General features: G+C 38.1%; 2 protein-coding genes across 3 annotated transcripts in view; one reads left to right on the forward strand and one right to left on the reverse strand.

Annotated features, from left to right (window-relative positions):
* Mtmr7 (myotubularin related protein 7) overlaps positions 1–22,812 on the forward strand; it is a 114,872-nt gene extending 92,060 nt beyond the window's left edge. Inside the window, exons 10-14 of the mRNA XM_008844512.3 lie at positions 4,331–4,380; positions 6,536–6,736; positions 16,493–16,633; positions 17,961–18,087; positions 20,700–22,812. Of these exons, the coding sequence (XP_008842734.1) occupies positions 4,331–4,380; positions 6,536–6,736; positions 16,493–16,633; positions 17,961–18,087; positions 20,700–21,062 (882 nt within the window). The 3' untranslated portion in view covers positions 21,063–22,812. The remainder of the gene's footprint in view (positions 1–4,330; positions 4,381–6,535; positions 6,737–16,492; positions 16,634–17,960; positions 18,088–20,699) is intronic.
* Positions 22,813–23,558: 746 nt separating this feature from the next.
* Positions 23,559–26,850, reverse strand: part of Vps37a (VPS37A subunit of ESCRT-I) — a 51,231-nt gene continuing 47,939 nt past the window's right edge. Inside the window, exon 12 of one of the 2 annotated variants that reach the window (XR_003851339.1) lies at positions 23,559–26,511. The gene's annotated coding sequence lies outside the window, so the exon portion shown is untranslated. The remainder of the gene's footprint in view (positions 26,512–26,850) is intronic. The other variant, XM_008844513.2, reaches the window with a different exon arrangement.

Here is a 26,850-nt window from a genome sequence, read left to right on the forward strand (position 1 = left end):
AAAAAGAATCAAGAAAGGAAATAACCCAATTAAAAGATGGGCTAAGGAACTGAACAGAGAGTTCTCAAAGGAAGAAATAAAGATGGCTAAGAAGCATCTTAAAAAGTGTTCAATATCATTAGTAATTAGGGAAATGCAAATTAAAACCACTTTAAGATTTCACCTTACCCCAGTCAGGCTGGCTAAGATCAAAAAAACAAATGATACCAAATGTTGGAGAGGATGTGGGGAAAGGGGAACACTCATCCACTGCTGGTGGGGCTGCAACCTTGTTCAATCCCTATGGAAAGCAGTGTGCAGAACTTAAAAAACTACAAATGAACCTACGATTTGACCCAGTTATACCACTCCTTGGCATATACCCAAAGAATTAATACTATTGCAGAGACACTTGTACATCCATGTTTGTTGCTGGTCTTTTCACAATAGCTAAGAGAGGGAAGCAACCTAAGTCTCCCTCAGCTGATGAATGGATAATGAAAATGTGGTTCATTTATACGATGGAATTTTACTCAGCAGTAAAGAAAGATGAAATCATGAAATTGGTAGGTAAATGGATGGAACTAGAAACTGTTTTACTAAGTGAAGTAACACAGACTCAGAAAAAAAAACAACAAAATGAAACGACATATATTCTCCCCCATATGTGGATCCTAGCACCAAATCCGTATAAGTAAGTATGTATCCAGACATGACTAGAGGAACCAGGATAATGAAAAGGAACTAGGGAGGTAAAGGAAAAGAAAGAATCTGAAAGAGAACTGCAGTAGGAAACAGCCATTAATAAGGGAGATATGGATAAAAATGTGGTTATTTTAGGGGGAAAAGGGAGGGAGGGTTGTACAAGGAAACTAGAGGATAAAGGGAAAGGAGCTCAAGAGAGGTGGGACATAGAAGGTTATTATTAAGGGAGAATAGGGAAAATGGGGGCACTTTAAATGGGGAAACCATGGTGGAAGCATTAGACAATGCGAGAGACAATGCCTAGCTAGTTTTAAAATACCAGAGGGAACTGTATTAATCAAACTAACAACTGACAAATTATACGTACAACTAGCTCAAGGAATATATGTCTAGGCAAGGTTTATCTGAGAATGTTTGGTCTTTGCCCAAGCTTTATCTACATAGCATATAGTAATTGAAAGTATCAGACTCATGGAACTAACCTTCTTGGATGTCTAACAGCCATACTTTGAGGCCTATACTAATTTGGTCAGAGGGGCATAAGGAAGGACAGTTTTTGCTCCTTGCCTTCCTAGGTCGACTAAGCTCCAGGGGACTATGAGCATCTCTCAAAATGTCCTGCAAGTGTGGTATGTCACCTGTCCTCTTGATCATGGAGGCCATGGAAGCCCCACCAAATGGACTTGAATCAGAGGCCAGTCTACAAAGAGGAGGATCAACACAGAGGAAACATTTCCTTCATGCTTCCAAGTGAAGCCAGCCATGGTTCAGTAGGACCTTTGACTTATAATCACATAGATGGAGCTGGTAAAAGAAAGGAGCCAGGGGCTCCTCCCAAGCCCATATCATCCCTGAGGAACAGATCCTCAAACGACCTTAAGAGTAAAAACAAATGGGTTTTTCTGGGCCAACTGCATGGTTTTATAACACCCAAAAGGAAAGTATAGCCAAAGATGAAAGGGATCGATATAATTCTTTAAGAATCCATGTGTATAGCTAAAAGCTACATAACAAGAAACAATGCAAGACAGGAGATACGTTCCTTTGAGTTGTTGGCCAGGGTGGCCCAAGAGACTCCCAAACAGTAACCCAGCATAGAACTGGGAAAATGAACTGCAGACCGCAGTCTTATCTAAAGGATATTGGCTACTGACTGCTGCTAGATGAGGAAGAGCTGATTTTCCTAAAACAAGGAACTCTAGATAGGCTGAATAGATACAATGGATGGAGAAGCACTGGAGAATGGCTGGGGGTGCCTACAACACAGTGGACAGTAACAGCAATTACAGAGTATATCGGCTCCAGTGCAGGTGGGGGGAGACTATGGGAGGGTGCCATTTGGGATGTGGGAATATAGATGAATAAGACTGTTTGGGGTGTTCTGTATGAAATATACACAGAAAATCAACAAATTTTAAAAATAAGTTATGTTTGAGGAAGAAGCATAAACATTTGCTCCATGTTAATTCGTAGAGGAAGAAGCATAAACATTTGCTCCATGTTAATTCGTAGAGGTGAAACACGTTATCACTGAAATCTACCTGATGATTTTATATCCATCCTCAGGTGGATCTCAGAAAGTAACCAGTGTGACTAGTAATAATCAGATACGTAGAGATTAGAGATGCATGTGCAAAGAATGAGTTTTTCCTGTATGAAACAGTATATTTTAAAATGAAATGGATAAGCTTTTTAAATGTTAAAACCTCATTCAATTTTATGTCTTACAGGGTTCATACTGAGTTCAATATTGTATAACTGTATTAATCCAGCTGTGAACCTGAAAATTTACAGCCAGTTTTGAAAGACATGCATCTTTGCTCTGGAAATTGTTATTGAATATGTTAATGGTGTAATGAAATGCTTCTTGTAATCATGTGGTTATTAAATAAATAATTTTTAAAAACTTTCCTGCTGCAGATAATTATTGGTAAGAAAATCTGCATTCACTCATATGGTTGTTTTTAAATGCTCCTTCACACAGCTGTATGACAGTATTGAATTTCAGAGTATTTTGATTTCTACTGGAATCAGAAACACATCCTCTCTGAGATCTGGAAACTTTGAGGTGTGGATTACAGTGTGATACACTGCTTTGAGATGCAGTTGCTGGGGTGATGAAGTTATGCTGAGATGGTACAGTTTCCTTAGAATCCTTAGATTCCCTAGAGCTGGAGCCTGAGAGCTTCCCAGTGTGAGTACTGGAAACTGAACTTAGGTCGTCTCTAAGACAACTGGCTCGGTTTCCAGCACCTACGTGGCAGCCAACAACAAACTGTAATTCTAGCTCCAGGAGACCTGATGCCTTATTCTGACCTCCGTGAGCACTATACAACATGGGTGCACTTACATACAGGCAGTACACTTATACATATAAAATATTTTTAAAAATTTATTTTATGTAAAAGCACTCGTGTTGTGAAATGCCCACAGAGGCCAGAAGATTGTGTCAGATCCTGTGGAACTGGATTCATACACAGTTGTTAGCCACCATGTGGGTGCTGGGAATTGAACCAGGTCTTCTGCAAGTGCAGCCAGTACACTTAACCACTGAACCTTCTCCAGCCCTCCATGATTAAACATTTTTAAAATTCATAATATATCAGACTGTAAACTCATGGTAGCTCTAATTCTGGAGTAGGGCAGAAGTTTCTAATAGTCCTAAACCTTATGATTTTAGAATTTCTTTCTTTCTTTCTTTCTTTCTTTCTTTCTTTCTTTCTTTCTTTCTTTCTTTCTTTCTTTCTTTCTTTCTTTCTCATTCATTCATTCATTCATTCATTCATTCATTCATTTTTTTGTCTTTTTGAGACAGGGTTTCCCTGAAGCCACAGATGGCCTGGATTTGTTATGGAGACCAGGCTGGCCTCAAACTCAAAGAGATCCATCTGCCTCTGCCTCCTGAGTGCTGGGACTAAAGGCGTGTGCCTCCACGCCAGGCTGATTTTAGAATTCTTAAATGTATGTATAGGAAATGAGCATTCCTCATTTTCTCCTTGAAAGGTGGGGATTTTCCATTTGCAGAAGCAGCATTACATGGTGGTTGAGAGGTGAGGCTGGGAAGACAGGCCTGGGGCATGAAGTAGTGTGATCTTTGGAGAATGTTTCATCTTTGCTTCAGATGACAGGAGTACTAACTGACAGCTGTCACACAGTTAAACAGGATAACCTGTGAAGCAATGTGAACACTGGTGCATAGGGAGCAACAGCAGGTGGAGTTATTGCAGTCTCACACATCGCTTTCAGCTTTCTTATGGATGACTTTCAACTTTGCATTCCTTTTTTTTTTAATATTTTATTATTTTGATTTTATGTATATGAGTGTGTTGCCTGCATGTATGTGAGTGCACGCGTGTCATGGCAATGCCGTGGAGGTCAGAAGAGGGTTTCAGATTCCCCTGGAACTGGAGTTAAGGACAGTTTGTAGCCGCCATGTGGGTGCTGGGAATTGAATCCAGATCCTCTGCAAGAGCAGTCAGCACTCTTAACCGCTGAGCCATCTCTCCAGCCCCTCAACTTTGCATTTCTTAGGTGTATTCTGGATCGTGTGGTAGTCATTTGCCAGTTACTTCTGCTCTATGTACCCAAGTCCTTCAAAGTTACTAGTTCCACATCTTCTTTGATATTTACATTCTTTCTTATGCAGGTATTAATCGAAAAGGACTGGATTTCCTTCGGTCATAAATTTAATCACAGGTAAGAAATATTTTAAAATCCAGTTTTGTGCCCTAAAGAAAATAGCCATGGTTTTGAAAGGTCTATACTCAGACTCTGGTAACTCTATTTGGTCGAACTAAAGTTACGTTGTTCTAGGAGAGACAGAAAATGCTTGTTCATTCATTGACCTGGAAAGGATGAGCTCTCTTTTTGTCTGTGATGTCTCTGAAGTGCTAACAGGACAGTGGCCCAGGCTTTGGTACCAACCAGATCCAACTCCAAATCCAGGTTGTGGCATCTGTCAATGTTCTGACCATGTGTTCTCTTCATCCTTTGTCTTCCTTTCTGTATGGGGATGTCCTTCCCATTCCATGGTATCCAAGCAGGATTTTTAAAGAGTGCATATGACCAGTCTAACACACACGCCCCACCTAGTCAGCAGGCTATCAGTCAACAGAAGCTACTGTTTATGAAGCCTGCAGCCTCCTTGTGTTAACACTGATAATAAACCTGTCCTGAGTTTTGATGTTCTCCGATCTCAGAATCCTAAATGTACTAGCTGTAATTTGGTGTTAAAATGTTAATAATTTTGTAGTTATTTTGATATGTATCTTTATTTCAGTGAGCTTCGCTAAAACCCAAATTCATGCAACTGCCCATATTTTTGTGAATTTTTTGCAATCAACATTAACTAGTCATCCTGTGCTTTTCCTAGAATTCTGATTTAATAATTCTGATTTCCTAGAATTATTTCACCAGGAAAACATACTTTTTTTTTTAAAGGCAAAAGCTTAGTAACTTGCCCATACTGACTGCTTTGAGCTCTTGGGCTCAAGCTTGAACTACTCCTCCCCTCAGCCAAGTCCATTTTACAAATAGAAAATCTCTCTCCTCTCTCTCTCTCTCTCTCTCTCTCTCTCTCTCTCTCCTCTCCCATTCCCCTTCTTTCTTATTGTCCATGTTACACACACAGACTTAAGTAAAAAGATCACAGTGCTATTTTCAGTTTGGGGATTGTACTATGCTCTAGCAGGTAGGATGACAGGATATTGAAGTGGCCAAAAACCAGCTAGATAATTGTCTGACAAGGAAAAATATAGTAGGAAATCTTTTTATTTTATTTTAATTAAATTAAATTTTGTGTTTGCCTGTAGCCCCAGCTGGCCTGGGATTCACTTTGTAGACCAGGCTGGCCTTGAACTCACAGAGATCTGCCTGCCTCTGCCTCCTGAGTGCTGGGACTAAAGGCGTGTGCCACCACGCCCGGCTTAGAACCCTTTTTAAAGGTACAGTGGTAGGTGCTACAGATTCTAATTTCAGTGTTTCTCATTTTTACAAAAACTCTTAGAATGATATTGCTCTTTTTTGTTGCTTGAGTTATCCATTGTTGAGATGAGGTTCTGTCTTGTCATTTATCTTTAGTGGCACCCACATTACCCAGTATTAGTTAATTTGCTTGGAGCTGTGACAAAAGAACCTGACCAAGGCAACTTTACAGTTTATTTTGGCTCCATCACAGTAGATGAAGGTGTGGTGGCAGGATGTGAGGTGGCTGGTCACATGGTGTCCACAGTCAGGAAGCAGAGATCAGTGTTGGGGCTTCACTTGAATCCTTTTATTCAGTCCAGGACTCTAGTCCCTGGGATGATGCTCCCCACATTTAGGTCTTTCCTCTTCAGTTAACCTTCTGGAAACATCTTCACAGACACTCCCAGAGGAATATCCTAGGTGATTCTAAATCCAATCAAGTTGACAGTGAAGATTAAGGGTTTCATACCTGTTGGGATTATTTCTCAAAAACCACCGAATAGTTCAAATCACTGACAGTCTTCATTGAAAACTTTGAATGTAAACACTCTGATGTGTTCTTCAAAGACAAAGAAAAAAATATCTGTGGCATCTCTTGTCATGTGAAAATAGATGATGTGGTAAGTTTTAACTCTGCTGAAGAAATACTGACTTACATTTTATTTCTGGTGTGAATATTTCCTTTTGTAACTGTCACATGTTCTCTTTTCTATCCAGACTTTGATTACAAAATTTATCTTCAAACTGGAGTTTTAAGTTATTTTTCTACCTCATTTCAAGTTCCCAAGATTTGAGGAGCTAAAGTTGCTTGTATGATTATCTTTGATTTATAACTTTCCAATTTAAAGAACCGTTATGTTATAAAGTCTGTAACTTTGTTTTATAGATATGGCAATTTAGATGGTGACCCAAAAGAAATCTCTCCAGTAATTGACCAGTTCATTGAGTGTGTCTGGCAGTTAATGGAACAGTTCCCCTGTGCCTTTGAGTTCAATGAGAGGTTTCTGATTCACATTCAGCAGCACATCTATTCCTGCCAGTTTGGAAACTTTCTGTGTAACAGTCAGAAGGAGAGGCAAGAGCTCAAGTAAGTTTGGATGTTTAATTTTTAATGACTTTGGCAATTGAGAATTTGAGATGGCCATTCGTAATTTTGAAGACTACTTCATTGACTCATGTAATTATCCTGTCAGGCTGAAGGTTTTTTCCCATTCCTGACATCATTTTATAAGTGATTTTTAAATGTCATCAACTGACAGATATGTACAGACTCAACTTTTTCCTCTTATTTCTCCCTGATACAGACTTTTGGAAGATTTGACATTAATATTTAAAGGAAACTTCTGGAATTAAAGAAATTGATTTTTTTTCCTTTAGAAAGAAAAAGACATGTTTGGTAGATTAATAAAAAGTGCAAATATGGGGCTAGAGAGATGGCTGCCCTTGCAGAGGACCCAGGTTCAGTTCCCAGCACCCAAATGGCAACTAACAACTGTCCATAACTCCAGGTCCAGGGGATCTGATGCCCTCTTCTGACCTCTGTGGGCATTTCACGACACGGGTCCACTTATATACATGTATAGGCAATACAGTTGTACACACAAAAATAAATACAATTTTAAAAATGCAAACATAGATTTTAGTTTTTTATTAGTGTGTGTTCATTGCACATAGTACTGCATTTTATCATAAAAATATTTTCATTCTAGTAGATCATATGCTATGACCAGTTGCCCCCCCTTCTATATCCTTTCGTTAGGCATCAAAAAATTTTCTTTTGCAATGGGGTGTCATCACCCTGACCTCCTGAGTAGTGTCATTACAGGTGTGTGCCACCACATCTGGCAACTAATGCTTGGTTAGAGTAAAACTGTTGCATTATTCAAGGCTAAGAGTACGTAAAATAGTATAGTAAAAAAACATGATTTAAGCTGGGCATGGTGGCCCATGCTTTTAATCCCAGCACTTGGGAGACAGAGGCAGGCGGATTTCTATGAGTTCACAGCCAGCCTGGTCTACATAGTGAGTTCCAGGCCAGCTGGGGCTATAGGGAGACCCTGTCTCAAAATGGAAAAAAAAATTATATATGTGTGTGTGTGTGTGTGTGTACAAATGAAGGAATGCTTTTTTTAACTTTTAAAAGAAACCTTAATGAGAATTTCATACATGGATATAAGGTGTTTTGATCAATTCCACGGCCATGCTCTCCCCTCCAGCACCTCCCATATTATTTCCCCATCGCTTTTTTCTGACAACTTTGTTTTCTTCCTTCCTTCCTTCCTGTCTTTCTTCCCCTCTTTCTTTCCTTCCTCTTTCTTTCTTTCTTTCTTTCTTTCTTTCTTTCTTTCTTTCTTTCTTTCTTTCTTTCTTTCTTTCTTTCTTTCTTTTTCCCCTTCCTTTCTTCCTTCCTTCCTTCCCTCCCTCCCTCCCTCCCTCCCTTCTCCCTTGCTCACTCCTTTCCTACTTCCTTCCCTACTCTTTTCCTCCCTCCCCCTTGGGTAATATTAAAATCTTTCAGGGATTAGATAAGAGCTTCCAAATACTTTTGTCATTTTTGGCCTTTGGAACAGAATATGTTGCTAAGAGGCCCGAGGACATTTTGACTTTTATCCAAGAAGCTGGCTACTTTTCTTTGAGGTCTTTTTAACCCTAACTTGCCTATCCAATTCCTACATCCTATTCTCATCATACCATCCTCTGAAGAGGTTACCCACATTACCAATAGGGAATCAGGACGCAGACTGCTCTGGCTTTTTTCATGCTGAACAGGGTTGCAGAATGAGGCAATTGGAATACCCCTTCAGTGAGTCTATCTAAAAGACTCCCAAATTGCATAACTCTTGTCTGTAGGGAGAAAAGAAAAATCCTTGACTGATGAATAGGGAATGTGAAGGAGAAGTAAAGTCAAGAGTAGTTAACATTACAAGTTCTAGACATAAAACCAGAAAAAAGTTAGAACAGGGAAAATTGCAAATGTTCATATCCGAGTTCATTGGATTTTCTTGATGAGAGCTTCCAAAAGCATCTCTCTATTGCGTGCCTCCTCATTTTTCTTTTGTCGGCCAAGGCTGTACTCAAGAGTGATGGATTCAGGATTTGCTTTCAGGTATTTTGATAGCTGTTGGAGTGGTTAGAATCAGTGTCAGTTTCCTCTCAAAGACTTCTAAATAGGGGGAGAATAGAAATTCAGCCATCATTTTAGAACAATAGCGGGTTGTCTCCCCAAGCTACAAGTGGGCACTACAGTATTGCAGACGAAGATTTGAAGTCTTACTTCTGAGCTGTACTTTCTGGTTAGGAACAAAATCATCAATGAGAAATAATTGTCTAAATAACTTTTTGTATAGACTTAAGCCTAATGTCTGGGAAGTGTAATCCCTTGAACTCTTAAAGAAATATACTGATGACTTTACTCTTTGCTTATACTTTGCTTTTAGGTGTTTAAGACCATACAGTTGGCCCAAATAAATCAATTTATGTTTATACTTTAGGTTGTTTGAGGGTCTGTTCTTCAGGGGTCACATGGGCTTGGGAGGAGCCCATGGCTCCTTTCTTTTACTGGTTCCATCTATGTGAAGATAAATCAAAGGTCCTGCTCGACGATGTTTGGCTTCACTTGGAAGCATGGATGAGATGTTTTCTCTGACTGTACCCTCCTCTTTGTAGAGTGGACACTGGTTCAAGTCCATCTCATGGGGTTTCCATGGCCTCCCTGAACAAGAGGACAGGTGACTCACCACAGTTACAGGACATTTTGAGAGATGTTCCATAGTTCCTGGAACTTAGTCAACCTTGGAGGGCAAGAGGCAAAAACTGCCCTTTAGGTCCCTCTGACCAGATTAGTATAGGCCTCAAAGTATGCCTGTTAAACATCCAATAGTTTAGTTTCACCAGACTGGTCCGTTTAATTACCATGTGCTATGGAAATAAAGCTTGGATAAAAAAACAAATGTTCTGAATTTGCTCTCTCCTACCTGCAGGCCTCTCTTCAGGTCAAGTCCATCCCTTCCCCCAAGCCTTGACTCCCCCAGTCTCATTCACCCTCCCATCTCCCCCACTGGTCTCTCCTAGTTTGGGTCTTGTCCCATTCCTTGTCTTGGGGCCCCAGACACCTGGGGAACCAATACTGTTTCCTGATCTGGACCAACTTAGTGCATTCTCTGGGCCCCAGGAGCACTGCTTCTGGGTCTGGCCCCACCCTCACCTCCCTCTGCTTCCCTGGGCCTGCACCACTCACCAGCCTCTTTTTGGGACTCAGGGGCTGACTTTTCCTCTTTCTGATCCTTTGCATCCAGACCAACCCAGCTCCTCCTTTTTCTATTTTGGAAAATACCTCCATTCCCATATCCTTTTAATAACTTTTACATTCTCATTTTCCTTTTTTTTGTTTGTTTAAATAATTATGAGACATACTAGCATTAACAAATAAAATTTCCATCTATTTTGAGAATTCTTTTCCTGGGAATACTAAGCAATGCTTACTCCCTTTTAAGGTTCTAGTGGGGCTCACAGGCCAGTCCAACGCCTAAATTCCTGAGGCCAAAATCTTTCCTGGAGGGATCCAAACCTTAGGAGAGGGGAATCAATGAATTTACTGAGCTTACTTACTGAGATAACTGAGTCATTGCACATTGGAAAGACTTTACCTCCCATGGGTCATGCCTTCTCTTCCTAGCCTTCCCCAGATTGTATACGTTAACCCTCCCCAAACCAGGAGACCATGTGTGATTAGGGCCAAATTACGGTTGGCTGGGAAGAGTGGCTGGATACTCCAATGAGGGTCCAATGACTCTGCTTGGCCATTCTTTAATGAATTTGCACAACTGTCAACAAGCCCAATTTTGACAATGTTTAGTGATCAGGCTCAGCTGAAGATGGTGGTTATTTCATGCATTAGAGACTGCTGTACAGTATCATCGTATTAAAAGAACATGGAATTTAAAAGGATTTGGTGCTAGAATCCACATATGAGAGAGAATGTATATTGTTTGTTTTTCTGAGTCTGTGATACTTCACTTAGTACTACTGAATAGAACTCCATTGTGTAAATATACCACATTTTTGTTAACCACTCGTCAGCTGAGGGGCACTTAGGTTGGTTCCATCTCTTAATTATTGTGAAAAGAGCAGCAACAAACATGGATGTACATGTGTCTCTGCAATCCAATTGTGATGATGTTTAGCAAGCAGGCACAGCTGAAGTCATGATGACGGTAGTTATTTCAAACAGAAGAGACTGCTGTACAGCATCATCTTACTAAAAGAACAGGGAATACAAAAGGATTTGGTGCTAGGATTCACAAATGAGGGGAACATATGTCTTTTATTCTTCTGAGTCTGTGTTACTTCACTTGGCATAACAGTTTCTATATCTATCCATTCACCTGCAAATTTCATTATTTCATCTTTCTTTACTGTTGAATAGAACTCTGTTGTGTAAATATACCACATTTTTGTTAATCACTCGTCAGTTGAGGGGCACTTATGTTACTTCCATCTCTTAGCTTAGCTGTTGTGAAAGGGCAGCAACAAACATGGTTGTACAAGTGTCTCTACAATAGGATGAGCCCTTTGGGTATATGCCAAGGAGTGGTATAACCAGGTCATATGGTAGGTTCAGTTTTAGTTTTTTTCTACACTGTTTTCCATAGGGTTTGCATGAATTTGCAATCCCACCAGCAGTGAATGAGTGTTCCCCTTTCTCCACATATTTGCCAGCATTTGGTATCATTTATTCTCTTGATCTCAGCCACTTTGGTTGGGGTAAGGTGATATATTAGGATGATTTTAATTTGCATTTCCCTAATTACTAATGATGTTGAACACTTTGAGATGTTTCTTAGCCGTCTTTATTTCTTCATCTGAGAACTCTGTTTAGATCTTTAGCCTATCTTTTAATTGGGTCATTTGGTTTCTTGATTCTTTGTTTTTTGAGTTCTTTATTCTGGATGTTAAACCTCTGTCAGATGTGTTACTGGTGAAGATGTGTTACTGGTTTTTTTCCCATTCTGTGAGATTTCTCTTCACTTTTTTATTATTTCTTTTGCTGTACAGAAGCTTTTTAGTTTAATGGGGTCCCACTTGTTGATTGCTGACCTTAATTCCTGAGGTTACCACCAATATTTTCTTCTAATAGTTTCAGGGTTTCCAGTTTCACATTGAAATCTTTGATCCATTTGGAGTTGACTTTTGGGCAAGGTGAAAGATAAGGGCCTAGTTTCATTATTCTACAGGTGGAGATCCAGTTTTGCCAGCACCATTTATTGAAGATGCTGTCTTTCCTCCATTGTGTGTTATTGGCACTTCTGTCAAATATCAGGTGGCTGAACTTGCATGTACCTGGGTTTGGGTCTTTAATGATGTTCCATTGATCTGTATGTCTATTTTTGTGCCAGTACATGCTGTTTTTATGACTCTGTAGTATACTTTGAGATCTGGTATAGTAATCCCCCCAGCACTGATCTTTGTGCTCAGCATTGCTTTGGGTATCCATGGTCTTTTGTGCTTCCATACAAATTTAATGATGTTTTTTTTTTCTAATTCTGTGAAGTATGTTACAGGGATTTTGATTGGGTTTGCACTGAATCTGTATACTGCTTTTGGTAGGATGGTCATTTTCACAATATTAATTCTTCAATCCATGAGCATGGGAGGTCCTTCCATCTCCTGGTGTCTTCCTCAGTCTTTCTTTAACAATTTAAAATTTTCATTGTAGAGATCTTTGGTGTCTTTGGTCAGATTTATTCCAAGCTATTTTGGTTTTATTTGCAGCAGTTGTGAATGGGAGCATTTCCCTGTATTCTTTCTCCAATTGCTTGTTATTGGTATATAGAAAGGCTACTGATTTTTGTAGATTGATTTTATAACCTGCCACTATACTGAAAGTGGTAATCAGTTCAAGGAGTTTTCTGGTGGAACTTTTGGGGTCTCTTAGGTATAGTATCATATCATGTGCAAAAAGGGATTGTTTGACCTCTTCTTTTCCGATTAGTACTTCTTTAATTTCCTTCTCTTGTCTTATTGCTCTAGCCAGAGTTTCACGCACTATGATGAAAAGGAGTGGAGATAGTGGACATCCTTGTCTGATTCCTGATTTTAATGGGAATGCTTTCAGTCTTTCTCGTTTAGAATGTTGGTTGTGGGTTTGTTGTATATGGCTTTAATTATGTTGAGGTATGTTCCTTCCAGTCCAGTTCCCTCTAAGACTTTGAACATAAATGCATGCTGAATTTTGTCAAAAGCCTTTTCTGTATCTATTGAGATGTGGTTTTTGTCTTTGAGTCCATTTATATGATTGATGCTTATTAACTTGTGTATTTTGAACAATTGTTGATAATTTTTGCATCTATGTTCAAAGATATGGGTCTGTAGTTTTCTTTTTTGGTTGTGTCTTTACCTGGTTTGGGTATTAGAGTGATGCTGGCTTCATAGAAGGAAGTTGGAAGTTCTCCCTCTGTTTCTATAATTTTGAATAATTTAAGTAGTATTGGTTGGAGGTCTTTTTTAAATAGCTGGTAGAATTCTGCTGTAAATCCATCCGGGCCTGGGCTTTATTTAGTTAGGAGGCTTTGTATTACTGTTTTGAATTCCTTATATGTTATGGGTCTGTTTATACTGTTGATCTCTTCTTGGTTTAACTTTTGTGGTTCCCATAATTTCAGTCAGATATCCATCCATTTATTTTAGATTTTCAAATTTAGTAGCATATAGGTTTTTTAAAATATTCCCTTATAATGGTCTGGATCTTTTGGGTAATGTTTCTGCTTTCACCTCTGATTTTATTGATTTGGATTTTCTTTCTTTCTTTTGGTTAACTGGACTAAGGGTCTGTCCATCTTGATTAGCTTTTCAAAGAACCAACGCTTAGATTCATTAGTTGTCTTGTTTTCTTTGTTTCTATTTCATTAATTTCTGCTCTGATTTTTGTTATTTCTTCTCTTCTGCTGGGTTTGGTTTTCCTTTGTTCTTGCCTTTCCAGTGTCTTGAGTTGCAGTGTTAGGTCATTTATTTGGGCTCTTTCTAATTTTTTAATGTAGGCACTTAGCGCTATAAACTTCCCTCTTAGGACTCCTTTTAAAGTGTCCCAGAGGTTGTGTTGCGTTGTATTGTCCTATTTGTTGAATTCCAGGAATTCTTTTATTTCTTTCTTAATTTCTCCTTTGACTCAGATTGTTTAGGAGTGTGTTGTTTAATCACCATGAGTTCATGTAGTGATTGAGGCTTTGTCCAGTGTTGTTTTTGAGCTTCATTGCATTGTGGTCTGATAGAATGCATGGAATTATTTCATTTTTTTTTTGTATTTGTTGAGGTTTTTGTGGCCAGTATGTGGTCAGTTTTTGAAAAAGTTCCATTGGATGCTGAGTGGTTGGGTGTAATATTCAATAGATATGTTAGGTTCATTTGATGTATGGTATCATTTAATTCAGACGTTTCTGTTTATTCTTTGTCCAGTTGACCTGTCTAATGGAGACAGTGGGGTATTGAAGTCCCCTACTATTTCTCAGTTAGGTTAATCTGTGTCTTAAAAGTCCTGTAGTGTTGTTTTGATGAATTTGGGTGCACCGGATTTTGATGCATATATGTTCAGGATTGTAATATCTTCGTAGTTCATTGTTCCTTTGATCAGAATGAAGTGAGACTCCTATTTCTTCTGATTAGTTTTCCTTTGAAGTCTATTTTATCAGATGTTAGAATTGCAACCCCTGCTTGTTTCTTAGTGCCTTTGCTTGGAATATTCTTTTCCATCCTTTTCCCTTAAGGTAGTTCCTGTCCTTGAATGTGAGATGGGTTTCTTACAGACAGTAAATAGATGGGTTTTGTTTCTTAATTCATTCACTTAGCCTGTGTCTTTTGACTGGGGAGTTCAGTCCATTGATATTTAAGGTTATTATTGAAAGGTGTGTATTGATTGCCATCATTTTGATTGCTGTGTTTTTTCTAATTTTGTGTTTCCTCAATTATACCTTTATTTCTTTTTCCATTGCCCCTGGGGTATAGTTGTTTCTCTCTCTGCTCTCTGTATTGCTTCAAGTATTCTTTGAAGGGATGGTTTTGTGGACATGTATTCTCTCAGACTATTCGTGTTATAGGAAATTTTTCTTTCCCCCTCAACTATAATAAGACATCTTTACTGGTTAAAGTATTCTGGGCTGGCATCTATTGTCATGTAGAACTGGAAATACCTTGATCCAGGCTCTTCTGGCTTTCATAGTTTGCATTGATAAGTCATCTGTATTCTGATGGGCTTTTCTTTGTATCTGACTTGTTTTTCTTTTGCTGCTTTCAGTATTCTTTGTTCTGTACATTTAGTGTTTTTACTATGATATGTCGTGGGGTGTTTCTTTTCTGATTCTGTCTATTTGGTGTTCTATGTGCTTCCTGTATTTGTATGGGAATGTCTTTCCTTAATTTCAGGAAATTCTCTTCTACAATGAACCTGGTAAATACCATTAACCTGAAATTCTTCTCTTCCTCTATTCCTATAATATGTAGATTTGGTCTTTTCATAATTGTTGCTTGAGTGGTACAATTCTTCAACTTTATCCTCTAGTATTGATATTCTGTTTTCCATTTCATTCATTCTAGCATTCATTCTCCTGTTGTTTCAAGTTGGCTTACTGAGTTTTTCAGTTCCTTCTTCACTTCTACCTGAATTTCCTTCATTTTCTCTCTTCTGAATTCATTAAGTTTATCCCTATGCTCTTTTAGGTCTTTGTTTTTCATGTGTTCTTTAAATTTGTTGAATTCCTTGATCATATTTATGATTGTTCTTTTAAATTCAGTGTCCTGAGTTATCTCTAGGGGGTTCTCCTTGTAGAACTCTTCTTCAGGACAGGTGGAGTTTGGTGGGGACATAGTGTTTAGGGTTTCCACTTTATTATTCTTTCCTTGTGATTTTGGCATGTGAATTTCTTGTTTATGATTGTGATACTAAAATTAAGTTGAAGTATGCTTCTGTTTGTATTATTGGGATGCGTAGGTCCTTTCCTTATTGGTTATGTAAGGCTGGTTGGTACATGTTTCAGGTTCTCTCAGGTTTTATTTTGGAGGGAACTAATGGTTTCAGATCGGCTATTCAGTAGTACCCACAGAAGCCCAAGTCAGGTTTCAGTCAGGTACACTCAGGATTCCTTCTAAGGTTTGGAACCCTATTAGCAGGAACTCAGAAAATTTGGGACATTCCCACCATGTGGAGGCAGGATCTGAGAGCTCTCAAGGCATTCCCCTGCATTCTCAGCCGGTCCACAAGGAGGCCAGAATTTGGCACTCTGTAGTGGTGTGCTGAGATCACAGCCACTCTACAAATGGAGGTTGGAGCCCACCCTCTCAGGATGTCTGCTAGGATCTCCAAAGGAAGATTTTTGAGAATTTTTAGAATATCATTTTTCTCTGGTGTATGTTGACTTATTCTCTTTGTGGATCTTCAAGTAAAATTTCTGATAAATTGAGACCATTTAAAAGCAGACTACAGGCTGGGGAGAGGTCTCAGTTGGCAGAAAGCTTCCAGTGCAAGAATGAGGACCTGAGCTCAATCCCCAGAATTCACATTAAAAAAAAAAAAAAAATAGAAACACTGGGTATAGCGATGTGCTTGTAACCCCAGCACTGGGGATAGAGACAGGTGCATCACTATTACAATGAAGCTTTTCTACTGTACCAAGAAGCCACTGGCAGGTGGTAATTTCATTGCTATAGAACAACATTTGATAATCAGGAAACAGCTTTAATGTCAAATATTCCTTTACAGCTTTACTGTCAAGTATCTGCTGTTCAGAAGAACCAAGATTAGTCATTTTCTGACCTTTTTTTTTTTTTTTTTTTTTTTTTTTTTTTTAAACAACAGAATTCAAGAGAGAACCTACTCTTTATGGTCACACCTGTGGAAGAATCGGGCTGACTACCTCAATCCTCTGTTTAGAGCTGACCACAGTCAGACCCAGGGGAGCCTTCATCTGCCCAAAGCTCCATGCAACTTCATGTATAAGTAAGTCTGTCTTTAGGAATTTGCCATCTGTGATTAAAACTGTCAGTTTAATGTTGAAGCCAAAGTATGTGAAATACTGAGCTTCAAAGCATCACAGGACATAACACACACCAGAGGAAAATGCCTAAATAGCTGGTTCTGGCATTTTTGGCAGTACTGCTTCTCTCTCCATTGCTCTACATGTGGAATTCCCTTTAAACGTTGATGTTTTATAATAACATTTAAAAAAAATCTAAGTTCCAATTATAATTTTTTTAAGTTGGAGAAAATCAGGTGCCTTGTAAGTAGAATTGGACACAAGTTTTGATAGCAATCAATATAGCCCACACTTTGCTGAAAAGTCCTGGTGGAAATATTCACCTTGTGGATGTCCCTGATGTTAAGACTGTCTGTATCGGGGTGGGGAGAGCAAGGATGCCTTTTCAGGTTCTACTAGGGAAGTATCAGATGTGTGTGCTGCATAGTGTCCTTTGGGTTCTTCTCCGTTTTGCATCATGGTAAAATGATTCAGGGCAGAAAAATAAATCCACACAGGATAAACTGAGAACTGTATTCTCTCTCCCTTCTCCCAACACAGTTGCTTTATTTCCTCCATGGGTTCTCTTCCTAAAGATGTCTTTATTCCTAGTTTTTTCAGTATTACATCCTGTTTTATAGCAGAATACTCATCCTATAAAATAATGCCTGCATGGCTTGTGTAAAATGGCAGTTTGAAGAGCTTTTGAGACACATGGCAATTACTTGTATTGCTACTTACTAAGAACCAGTTACTAATAGTGAAAATGTCTTATTGAGGCTCCAGCATTGGGCACTGGGGCTAAAGGGCACGGAGTCCCTGCCCTCAGAATGCTTTTATTATTCTGAATAGTAGGAGTAGGCCTGCGGATACTCCACGGATGACATCATTTATTCCTTTTGCATTCCAGGATCCTTTACTGTCTAGGATAATCAGATATATTGAAAATGAAAATAGAAGTTTCTGGTTGTTGTAATAAAATGAAAGCTAAATACTTCAAGTTTAAAAGCCTCCTCTTGCAGCAGGAATTCTAAACACATAATCATGAATTTTCAAAGTTCAAGACTAAGCCATTTTCTTTTAAAAAGGAGAAAAATGGTTAACGTGTCTTCTAATTCAGTACTTTATGAACTTACTTTTCTCAAGAGAACATACCTACCCTACAAAAACAAAATATCAACGTGAATTATTACCTTTAAGTAGTTGTTTTGAGCCTATTTGTTGCTGGTCATTAAGGCTGTGGGACTAGCTATTGAAGACATAAGACTTGAGAATACATATTTGGGATATTATGGTATCCTTTCTTCCCAGGTTTTGGAGTGGGATGTATAACCGCTTTGAAAAGGGAATGCAGCCTCGACAATCTGTTACTGATTACCTCATGGCCGTGAAGGAGGAATCCCAGCAGCTTGAGGAAGAGCTGGAGGCCCTGGAAGAAGTAAGATATTTACTTTGTTTCTGTGCATATTTCTTGAACACTTGGGGGAAGCCTCTCAAGACCTTGCAAAGAAAATGTAGCAGTAGACACTTTCTAATCAGTGATGATCTAAAATAGCTTATCCAGGTGAACACCCAGGGTGCACATCCAGACCCCTTCTGCCATCTGGCTTGGTTTCTGGCCCAGCCCACAGTTTGCTGAAGTACTTGGCTACTAATCAATAAAATTTTTTTGTTACTGTTATTTGATATTAAATTTTCTAGAAAAAGCAGGAAGTAAGTAAAATTAGATACATTCAACTGTCCTAAAAGCCCACTCTAAGGAATTATGTATAGATATTAATATGTTAGTTGAGAGTGGCTGTACATAATGCATTTTGTACATGTACAACTTCCATGCTTGGCCAGGGAGGTTATGTCAGATGTAAATGCTTTTCCAACTGGGTAACTAACACTCTACTTCAACAGCAAACTTACTTGGATTCATAGTTTATTGTGCTTCAGTCTTAAAAATCCAGAACTGGCAGTAAATTCCTATTGTTTGGAACCTGTATTCTGAACTGAGATACAGTATTTTAAATACAATGAGTCTTTCTTACAAAGAACTCACATAGTGTACGAAAAAAGCATGGGTGAAGGCTGAATGTGAAGTGACTGGAAGAGAACTTTCACTTACCTTGTGTGGGTGATGGTGGCAAGGAAGGATTCACAAAATCTTACAAGTTGAGTTTGCTGTGTACTCTGGTGACCAGAACTCACCTGCAGATCCCCACTGAAAATTATGGCCTGGGGGAAGGAGCCTTATAGTGTACGGTTCCCAACAATAGTCTGCCTTACCAGCTACCTCTATGACTGTTTTTCATGTAATACTCCAGAAGATATAACCTTTCAAAACACAAATAGGTCTGAAGTCTAGAGTTGCAAACTACAGTGGGTATTGGAGTGTGCTGGGATAGCTTCAGTGTCAACTTGACACACCTGGGTTGAGGGAGCCTCAACTGGGGAATTGCCTCCATAGGACTGGCCTGTGGCCATGTCTGTGGGGCAGGTTCTTGATTGCTAAGTGATGTGGAAGGTGGTGCCACCCCTGGGCAGGTGGGCCTGTGTTGCATAAGAAAGCAGGCTGAGCAGGGGCCAGGGGAACAAGCCAGTAAGCAGAGTTCCTCCATGGCCTGTGCTCCAGCTCCTGCCTCTAGGTTTCTGCCCTGAGTTCCTACCTTGGGCTCCCTGATGAACTGTGACGTGGGAGATGTAAGCTGAATAAACCCTTTCCTCCCCAAGTTGGTGTAGTGGTCAGAGTATTTTGTCACAGCAGTGAAGAAACAAACTAGGACATGGAGTGACTCTGTTACCAGGTTCCCAGTGTTGGGTATAAGAACTTTTGAGAACTAGTGTAAATGGTATTGCCATGTACAAATGAGCCAGTCAGAGAGTATCCTCAGATCTATGAAGAGCTCTACTCTGCACCACTGTTTTACATCATTGGAGAAGATTTTTAACTGCATCAAGATTACTCCTTACAAGGAATCTTGATGCCTGGATACCATGCTAGAAATTCCAAATTTTTAGAGTACCACAGATGACTGTAAATTACATCTAGGACTACTAAGTTTTACTAAAAATAAATTCAGAGAGCTAAAATGAGCCACGGTTTGTTTTTAGAGTTTTGGGGCCATCTTAGACCTTTTGGCAAAGTTCTCTTGTCATTGTTGGGCCAGTTTAATTCATAAAGGCATCTAACCTATGAATATCTTAGGATCCTATTTATTATAGAATTCTTTTGATAATTCATAAATACTTAGAAATTTAAAATTAGTGAAGCTAAAAGTGAGATAATTTACTTCTACACTAAGAATTTGCATGTTTGCTTTTGAATGAATACCCCTCTGCTTATATTAAAGGATATAATCAGGTAAAACATATTTTGAATAGCCCAAATGTCTATGCTCTGATGGAGGAACAAAATAGTGGCATAGCCATACATTAAAGAGTATAACTAAATGATGAAAAACAATGAAGTACTGATACATAAACATGGGTGATCCTTGAGAGTATGCAAAGAGCACATGCTGATGGTCCTTTGCTCCAAAATGTCCAAACTGAGAAAATCCAGGGATTATGGGGAGCGCAAATCGGGAATGACTAGTAATAGGTATGGATTTCACAGTGGTCACAAAAATTATTTAAAATTAATATATATGGTTGCACAACTTTGTAAATATACTAAAAACCAATAAATTGTCTACTTTAACATACTGTAAAACCTCATTCTTACCCTTTAAAAAACATTTAGACTCAATAGGACAAAAATAGGTAGAATTAGGAGAAAGACTACTATTTCCAAGTACTTTAAGCATTTTACATTGTTCATATTTATATAGAACCTGTCTTGGCAGTTACTATCAATCACCCTTAGGTTAAAGTTGAAGAAAACAAGCCCCTCAGTTAATTTTGTTCAAGTTCGTTTCTAGTTTTCAACCTACACCTAACTAAGACCCACATCCTTAAACATTATCTCAGCTGGGAGGTTGGGATAAGGCACCCAAATACATTTTTTTTTTTTAAAGGGTAAATTCTTTAGGACTTTTCCCCAAGTTGTTATTTCTTTTTCAGAGGCTGGAAAAAATTCAGAAAGTCCACTTAAATGGTACCAAATTGAAGAGTAAGCAAAGTGAACCCAGCAAACATTCCACGTTTTCTACCTCAGACAACAGCACAGCCAACACTCCCCAGGATTACAGCGGGAACATTAAGTCATTCCCATCCAGGAGCCCTTCCCAGGGTGATGAAGATTCAGCTCTGATTCTAACCCAAGACAATTTGAAAAGTTCAGATCCTGATCTGTCAGTAAACAGTGATCAAGAGTCTGGAGTGGAGGATTTGAGCTGCCGGTCTCCAAGTGGTGGTGAGCATGCACCAAGTGAAGACAGCGGCAAGGACCGGGACTCTGACGAAGCCGTGTTTCTCACTGCCTGAAGTTTCCTTTTGGAGTTCCAAGGTGAAGGACACAAATACTTCCAAAATTAAGGGGACAGTGCAATTTATATTAAGAAACAATTCAAGAAATGGCAGGTGCCAGCAAGAATTACAAAATGCATCTATGAAAATGGAAAAAAAAACTTTCACTTCTTAGTTTCTTGAACAGAAGTAGCCAGTTCTTTCATCAAATATAAGGAAGAATGTTGGCCATCTTTGAAGCTCATTTTAGAGTGTGGAAATTGTGTTCACTACAAAGAATCTGCTCTCATCGCCTGAGGTCCATACAGAATTCGGCACAGCATGTACTACTTATAAAACAGCATCTGTTCTCCATTTCCCTCCTAGAATTTATTTTACTTCCAGATGTGGTTCGTTTTCTAAAACACATTTCTTTCTCACCTTTTTACCAATATTTCTAGAAGTAAAGATAGAAAGTACCCTTTTTGGTTAATTAATATATTCCTAACGAACTTTGAGATTACAAAGCTTACCTTTCAGGTGGAATAATTATTTTAACTTTTTTCTTAGATAATATTTTGAATTATGCCCTCCCACCCCCAGATATCTTCTGCTTTCTTCATCCCCTAACAGTGCTAAAGTTTGTAAGCCTTTCACTAACATGGATTTGATCTAACTTGGATTTAATAAAGTACAAGGAATATGGACTCTGGGTCTTACATATGAATCCAGATCTTAACTTTCTTGGCAATGTTTTGTTACTATTTCAGAGACTACACTAAGACTTTGAACCACTCACTAATCTGATTCCAAATGACAACACTGTCACATCAGTGGGGTAATAAAAAAGCAAGGTAAAACTCCACTGAAGAGGTATAGAATTTGTATGTCCTGTTTATCAACCCACAAATTATATTAGCATATCAATATATTTTCATTAACATTAGCATCACATCATGACCATGGATTGGCAAATGATATTTCTACACTTTCTGCTAAGATGAACACTAGAAGCAGTATCATTCCCCTCTTAGGCTAAAGAAAGAGGACTTGACTAGGTGCCCTAACTTTGGAGCTGGAGAATCTTAGTAGAGAAAAGCTGCCCTGTTTGATAGAAATGATATTCTCATTGTATGGTTTTGAAATATTAGCACATTTTAGTAATTTATTCATCTAAACTTAGTTTTTATAATTTATGTCAATATTTTAAATATTTGAAAATTTTTATCAGAATGTATTCAATTTTGTTGAAATGGGAACAAGGTAATGAGAAGACAAGAGTCTGGTATTGTTAAAACCTATAGTATGAAAGATTTGAAGTGTCACTCTCTCATCTTTCTCTCCATATATAAAAAGTGAAATATGGTATAAGTGTTCATCATTTAAAAACAGAATGTCTTTAATGTACTAAAGACCTATAATATAAAAATATTAATATAAAAAAATAAAGCAAGTGTAATTCTTTCAGAAAATTAAATTTGAGCATTTTCTTCTGGTAAGTTCCCAAATTAAGTACAAAGGATATATACTTGTTTCTGTAATACAGTTATGCAATAGCTAACAACACACAGGAACAACATACTGGTAGTGGCTTCTGCATTTTTATAGCCTGTAACTCCCTTTATGCCATTTTTGTAGTTCCCATGCTTGAGAGGCTTTGTTGCCTAATAATGAAAATGTGACTTTAATATTTTACAGTTGATAGTGTAAATCTACAAAAATGGTACTTATGTAAAAAAAGAATATGATGGACACTGGGCATGTGTGGTGGTACTTGCCTTTAATCTCAGCACTCAGGAGGCAGAGGTAGGTGGATGGATCTCTGTGAGTTCAAGGCCAGCCTGGTCTATAATAGTGTAACGAGTTCCAGGCCAGCTGGAACTACAGGGAAACCCTATCTCAAAAAGACCGAAAAAAAAGAGGACAGAATCTATGCCAAACTGGACTACATATTATTTGAAAAGATAAATAGTACACGTATATTTTAAAATTTAACTTTTTAATGTGACATCTTCCACATTAAAGCCATACAACTTTTATTTCCCTCAACCTTTTTGCAAGGCATTATAACATAAGCATTTGTTCAGAGTCTGCTTTAGAAATCAGCCTCTAACACTGAAATCTCCATACAAGTTTTATCATATGTTTTCGCAGAGCCTTGACACAGCATGACCAATTCAGTAAGACTAAAAATTTCTAATATTACGTGTTCATTTTAAACCAAACTTCAGTTTTTAAGTACTTTTATTACTTAGGGTAGTGTTTTGGGGACTACTTCAATATATAATTGATTCAAGACATACCACTTTCCAACTAGTTAAGAGTTACAGCTCAAGTGATTTACTATTTGTGGATAAAGTAAATTTAATATGAAAAGAATTTTGACCATGTGTGAACAGATCAATACTGACATTTTAAAATAATCAAAGGTAGCCAGGTGTGGTGGCGCATGCCTTTAATCCCAGCCTGGTCTCCATACTGAGTTCCAGGACAGCTGGGGCTACAGGGAGACCCTGTCTCAAAAAGACCAAAAAAAAAAAAAAAAAAAAAAAAGAAAAAAGGGGGAAACTCCAGGTGTCAGTTCTTGCTTTCCACCTTATTTATAGCAGGGTCTCTGATGTGTGCTGCTGCACTTGGCCTGCCATGCTAACTGGTCCACAAGCTTCCAGGAATTCTTAGTCAACCTTTTTTTTGCGGGGGTGTGTGCTATAGGAGTTCTGGGATTATAGGTGTGTTAATGTGTACAAAGCTTTTAACTCAGGTCCTCATACTTGCACAGGAAGTGCTTTAGCCACTGAGCCACACCTCCCCAGACCAAACTTTTAATCTTTAACAGCACATGTTTAGGGGACAGGGTAATGTAGCTCAGGTGGTGGAGTGCCTGCCTTAGCACGCATGAAGTGCAAGAAGCGCAAGGTCACCCTTGGCCACAGAGCAAGTTATAGGACAGCCTGGGCTTCAAGCCCTGCCTCAAAAAACCCTGAACTCATACTTTTTTCTCTGTAAACTGAATTTTAGCTGCCCTTTAATTTAAGTAGATTATAGTCAAAATTATTTATCAAACAATTTCTGAAAAATTCCCTAGTGTTTATTCTGAAAATTCCTCCCAACTTTGAAATAGGTATCTTTACCATACAGCTCACTGATATAAAAGTATCTTCTATTTTTAGGTATTCACTTTAAATATCCATGAAAAAGCCCTACCCTGGGTAATCTAGTAATTCATAAGCTCTCCTCTGTGATCTTGATTTCCATCTAGCCTTCTATTAGACTATAGTAAAATCAGAATGTCTTCTTTGGTATCCATGTCTACAGCCCATTTTACAAAGAGGAAATATGGGCTATGTAATTTTCCTTACACAGAACCCAAATTTATATGGCATATTCAAATGCAGATTCTTTCTCTCTAAATGACAAACCTCTATATCTTAACTAATTTATCAGCTTGTTAAATGCAGGTAATTGTGATCAAATGTCTCTACTTAATGATTGGGTTAGAAAGAGGTTCTCTAATTACTTTTGAAGGAGAAACTTTTTAGTACTGTTTTATATGATATAAAATGAAATTGGGATAATCCAGGTTTAAAGAAAAAAATTGGATTGCTCTTGTGGTTATATAGGGAACATACGCGGGGGGGTGTCGAGTAGAAGGCAGAGAAGCACTTAAACATTAGGACCATATTCAGGTTAATTCTGTGTATTTCTACAATGCCTTTCTATTTAGTAGATGTTTAATAAAGTAGATCAAATGAGTCAGTGTTCTTCTAGAAGGTCTACAGTCTGCTGGTCTCTTGTTCTGAGATGTACATGGTTCTTACTAGATTGTTTGTAAAAGACTGGGTGGGACTCTTCAATCCTTCACTGACTGCAGTGACTGAGAATCTTACCTCTGACACCAGTGCAGTAAGGACCGGTCTCTGAACACCCCCACCTCAGTCACAAATTTGAAACATTACCTGGGATATCTCTCCTACCCATTGGGAGTAACAACATCAGGAATATCAATTTTACCTTCATCTGCTCATTTTGTAGGTTAAATGGCATGCCCTTAGCAGAGTGCCAGGAAGACAGGCAGTTAATAAAGGTGTACTGCGACCACTATCTTTATAGTCCTTGTATGTGTCTTCTAAAAACAGATGAAATTACTATTCAATTCTAAGAAAATACTTTTTTTTTTTCCTAAAACTCTATTACCAAAAAACATACAGTATGAAAAGACAAATGAAGACAAGACTGTAATGTTTGCCAGCATTGGCATGACAGTGAGATGAAGTCTGAATAGATGAGCATTTAGTGATTGAGATACTACTTTACCAAACCTCAGATATGTAGTTATACATTTTCTCCTTTATGCACTTTAATGGGTTCATTCTGTAACACTGTACAGAAACAAATTGTGAACTTAAGTACAAATTAAAGAAAATAAAATTCATTAAAAATTAAGATTGAAATTGCGTATTGCTACATAGCTTTTTCTTAGGAAAAGCTAACCTTAGGAAAAGATAAGTCACACTAAATGTCAAAAAATTTCATTAAGTTTTTGTGTCTAGATTTACTATTTCTTACCAAAAAGACTTTCTTAACATTTGGAATATAAAAAGAGTATCCTTACTTAACAAAAACCCCATCAGATACTTATTTTTTAAAAGTTGGCATGGAAGTCTGTATTGAACTGGTATAAGTGAAAGACAGTTTTTAAAGTAAATAAAGTATTTCTTTACCAGATGAGTTAGGTGGCACCTGCCTATAATTCCAACACTCAGAAAGAAGGATTACAGTTGTTGGGGCCAGCCTAGATTATAGAGTGAGACCCTAAACCAGAACAGAAAAACAAAAACCAAAAATAGTAACCTGTATTGCTCCTTAAATGCATCCTTAGTTTAAAAAGAAAACTGTCAAAAAGCATCCTCTTTATTCTTTTGACTTATTGTAAGTATTAAAAGTTGCTTTCTTGAGATGGCACAGTGGCAGGTTTGGTGTTTCCTGATACTGAGTATCTGAAAACAAATTGCCTTTGAAAATTTTAACATCTAGAAAGAAGGAGCAAAATGGGCGAGGGGATGTTTGTTCCACAGCTGAAAATAGGTTTTTAAAAAGGCTGGCAGGAAGGACTTTCAAAACCACTCTTGATAAAGAAATGAGGCAGCTTCAAATTAAAACTACAAATATAAATCAGTAATTTTATAAAATATTAAAAGGTAGCTAAAATTACATGCATAGGTATTTAATCAAGAGAATAGCAGTGGAATTTAAATATAGGGTTTATCAACAATAAATAAACTTTTTAGTGCAAATAGTGCAGAAAAGTTTCTCAAAGCAAATATAGCAATCATTCTAATCTATACAAAATCAGTTCTGTATACAACTGTATCATATATCTTAATTCAGCTGTTGTCATGAAATGCCAATTCCCAAGTCATAAATATAAAATGATGTGCTTAGTTTTGTGTCCCATTTCTTTGTTGGCAGTTCGTGTTTTCAGGAAAATCTGAAAAGAAAAAAAAAAAAAAAGATTTGAATGATTTATTTGAACTGGAGACAAAAATGCCTATTGCCTCCTTCTTTGGAGCCTACTCCCCCTTTCAAATAATCCCTCAATGTTTCTTAAAGTCAACTCCTTAAAGTCTACTCCTTCGGACCAGCTGGCTTGGCAGGGGACCTACGGTAAAGAAGGTGCCATAGCACACATGGTCCTCATTTCTAGGCCAAGATGATTAGGCCAGGATGGGTGGTTTACCCATCTCTCCCAGGGACTTGTACTACAACTCCAGACTCTTGTTAGTCTACAGTGGCTGCTTGAATGTTCAGATGAACAGTCAAGCTATGA

The sequence above is a fragment of the Nannospalax galili genome, unplaced genomic scaffold, assembly GCF_000622305.1.
Source record: "Nannospalax galili isolate Female #2095 unplaced genomic scaffold, S.galili_v1.0 scaffold242, whole genome shotgun sequence".
NCBI classification, from domain to species: Eukaryota; Metazoa; Chordata; class Mammalia; order Rodentia; family Spalacidae; genus Nannospalax; species Nannospalax galili.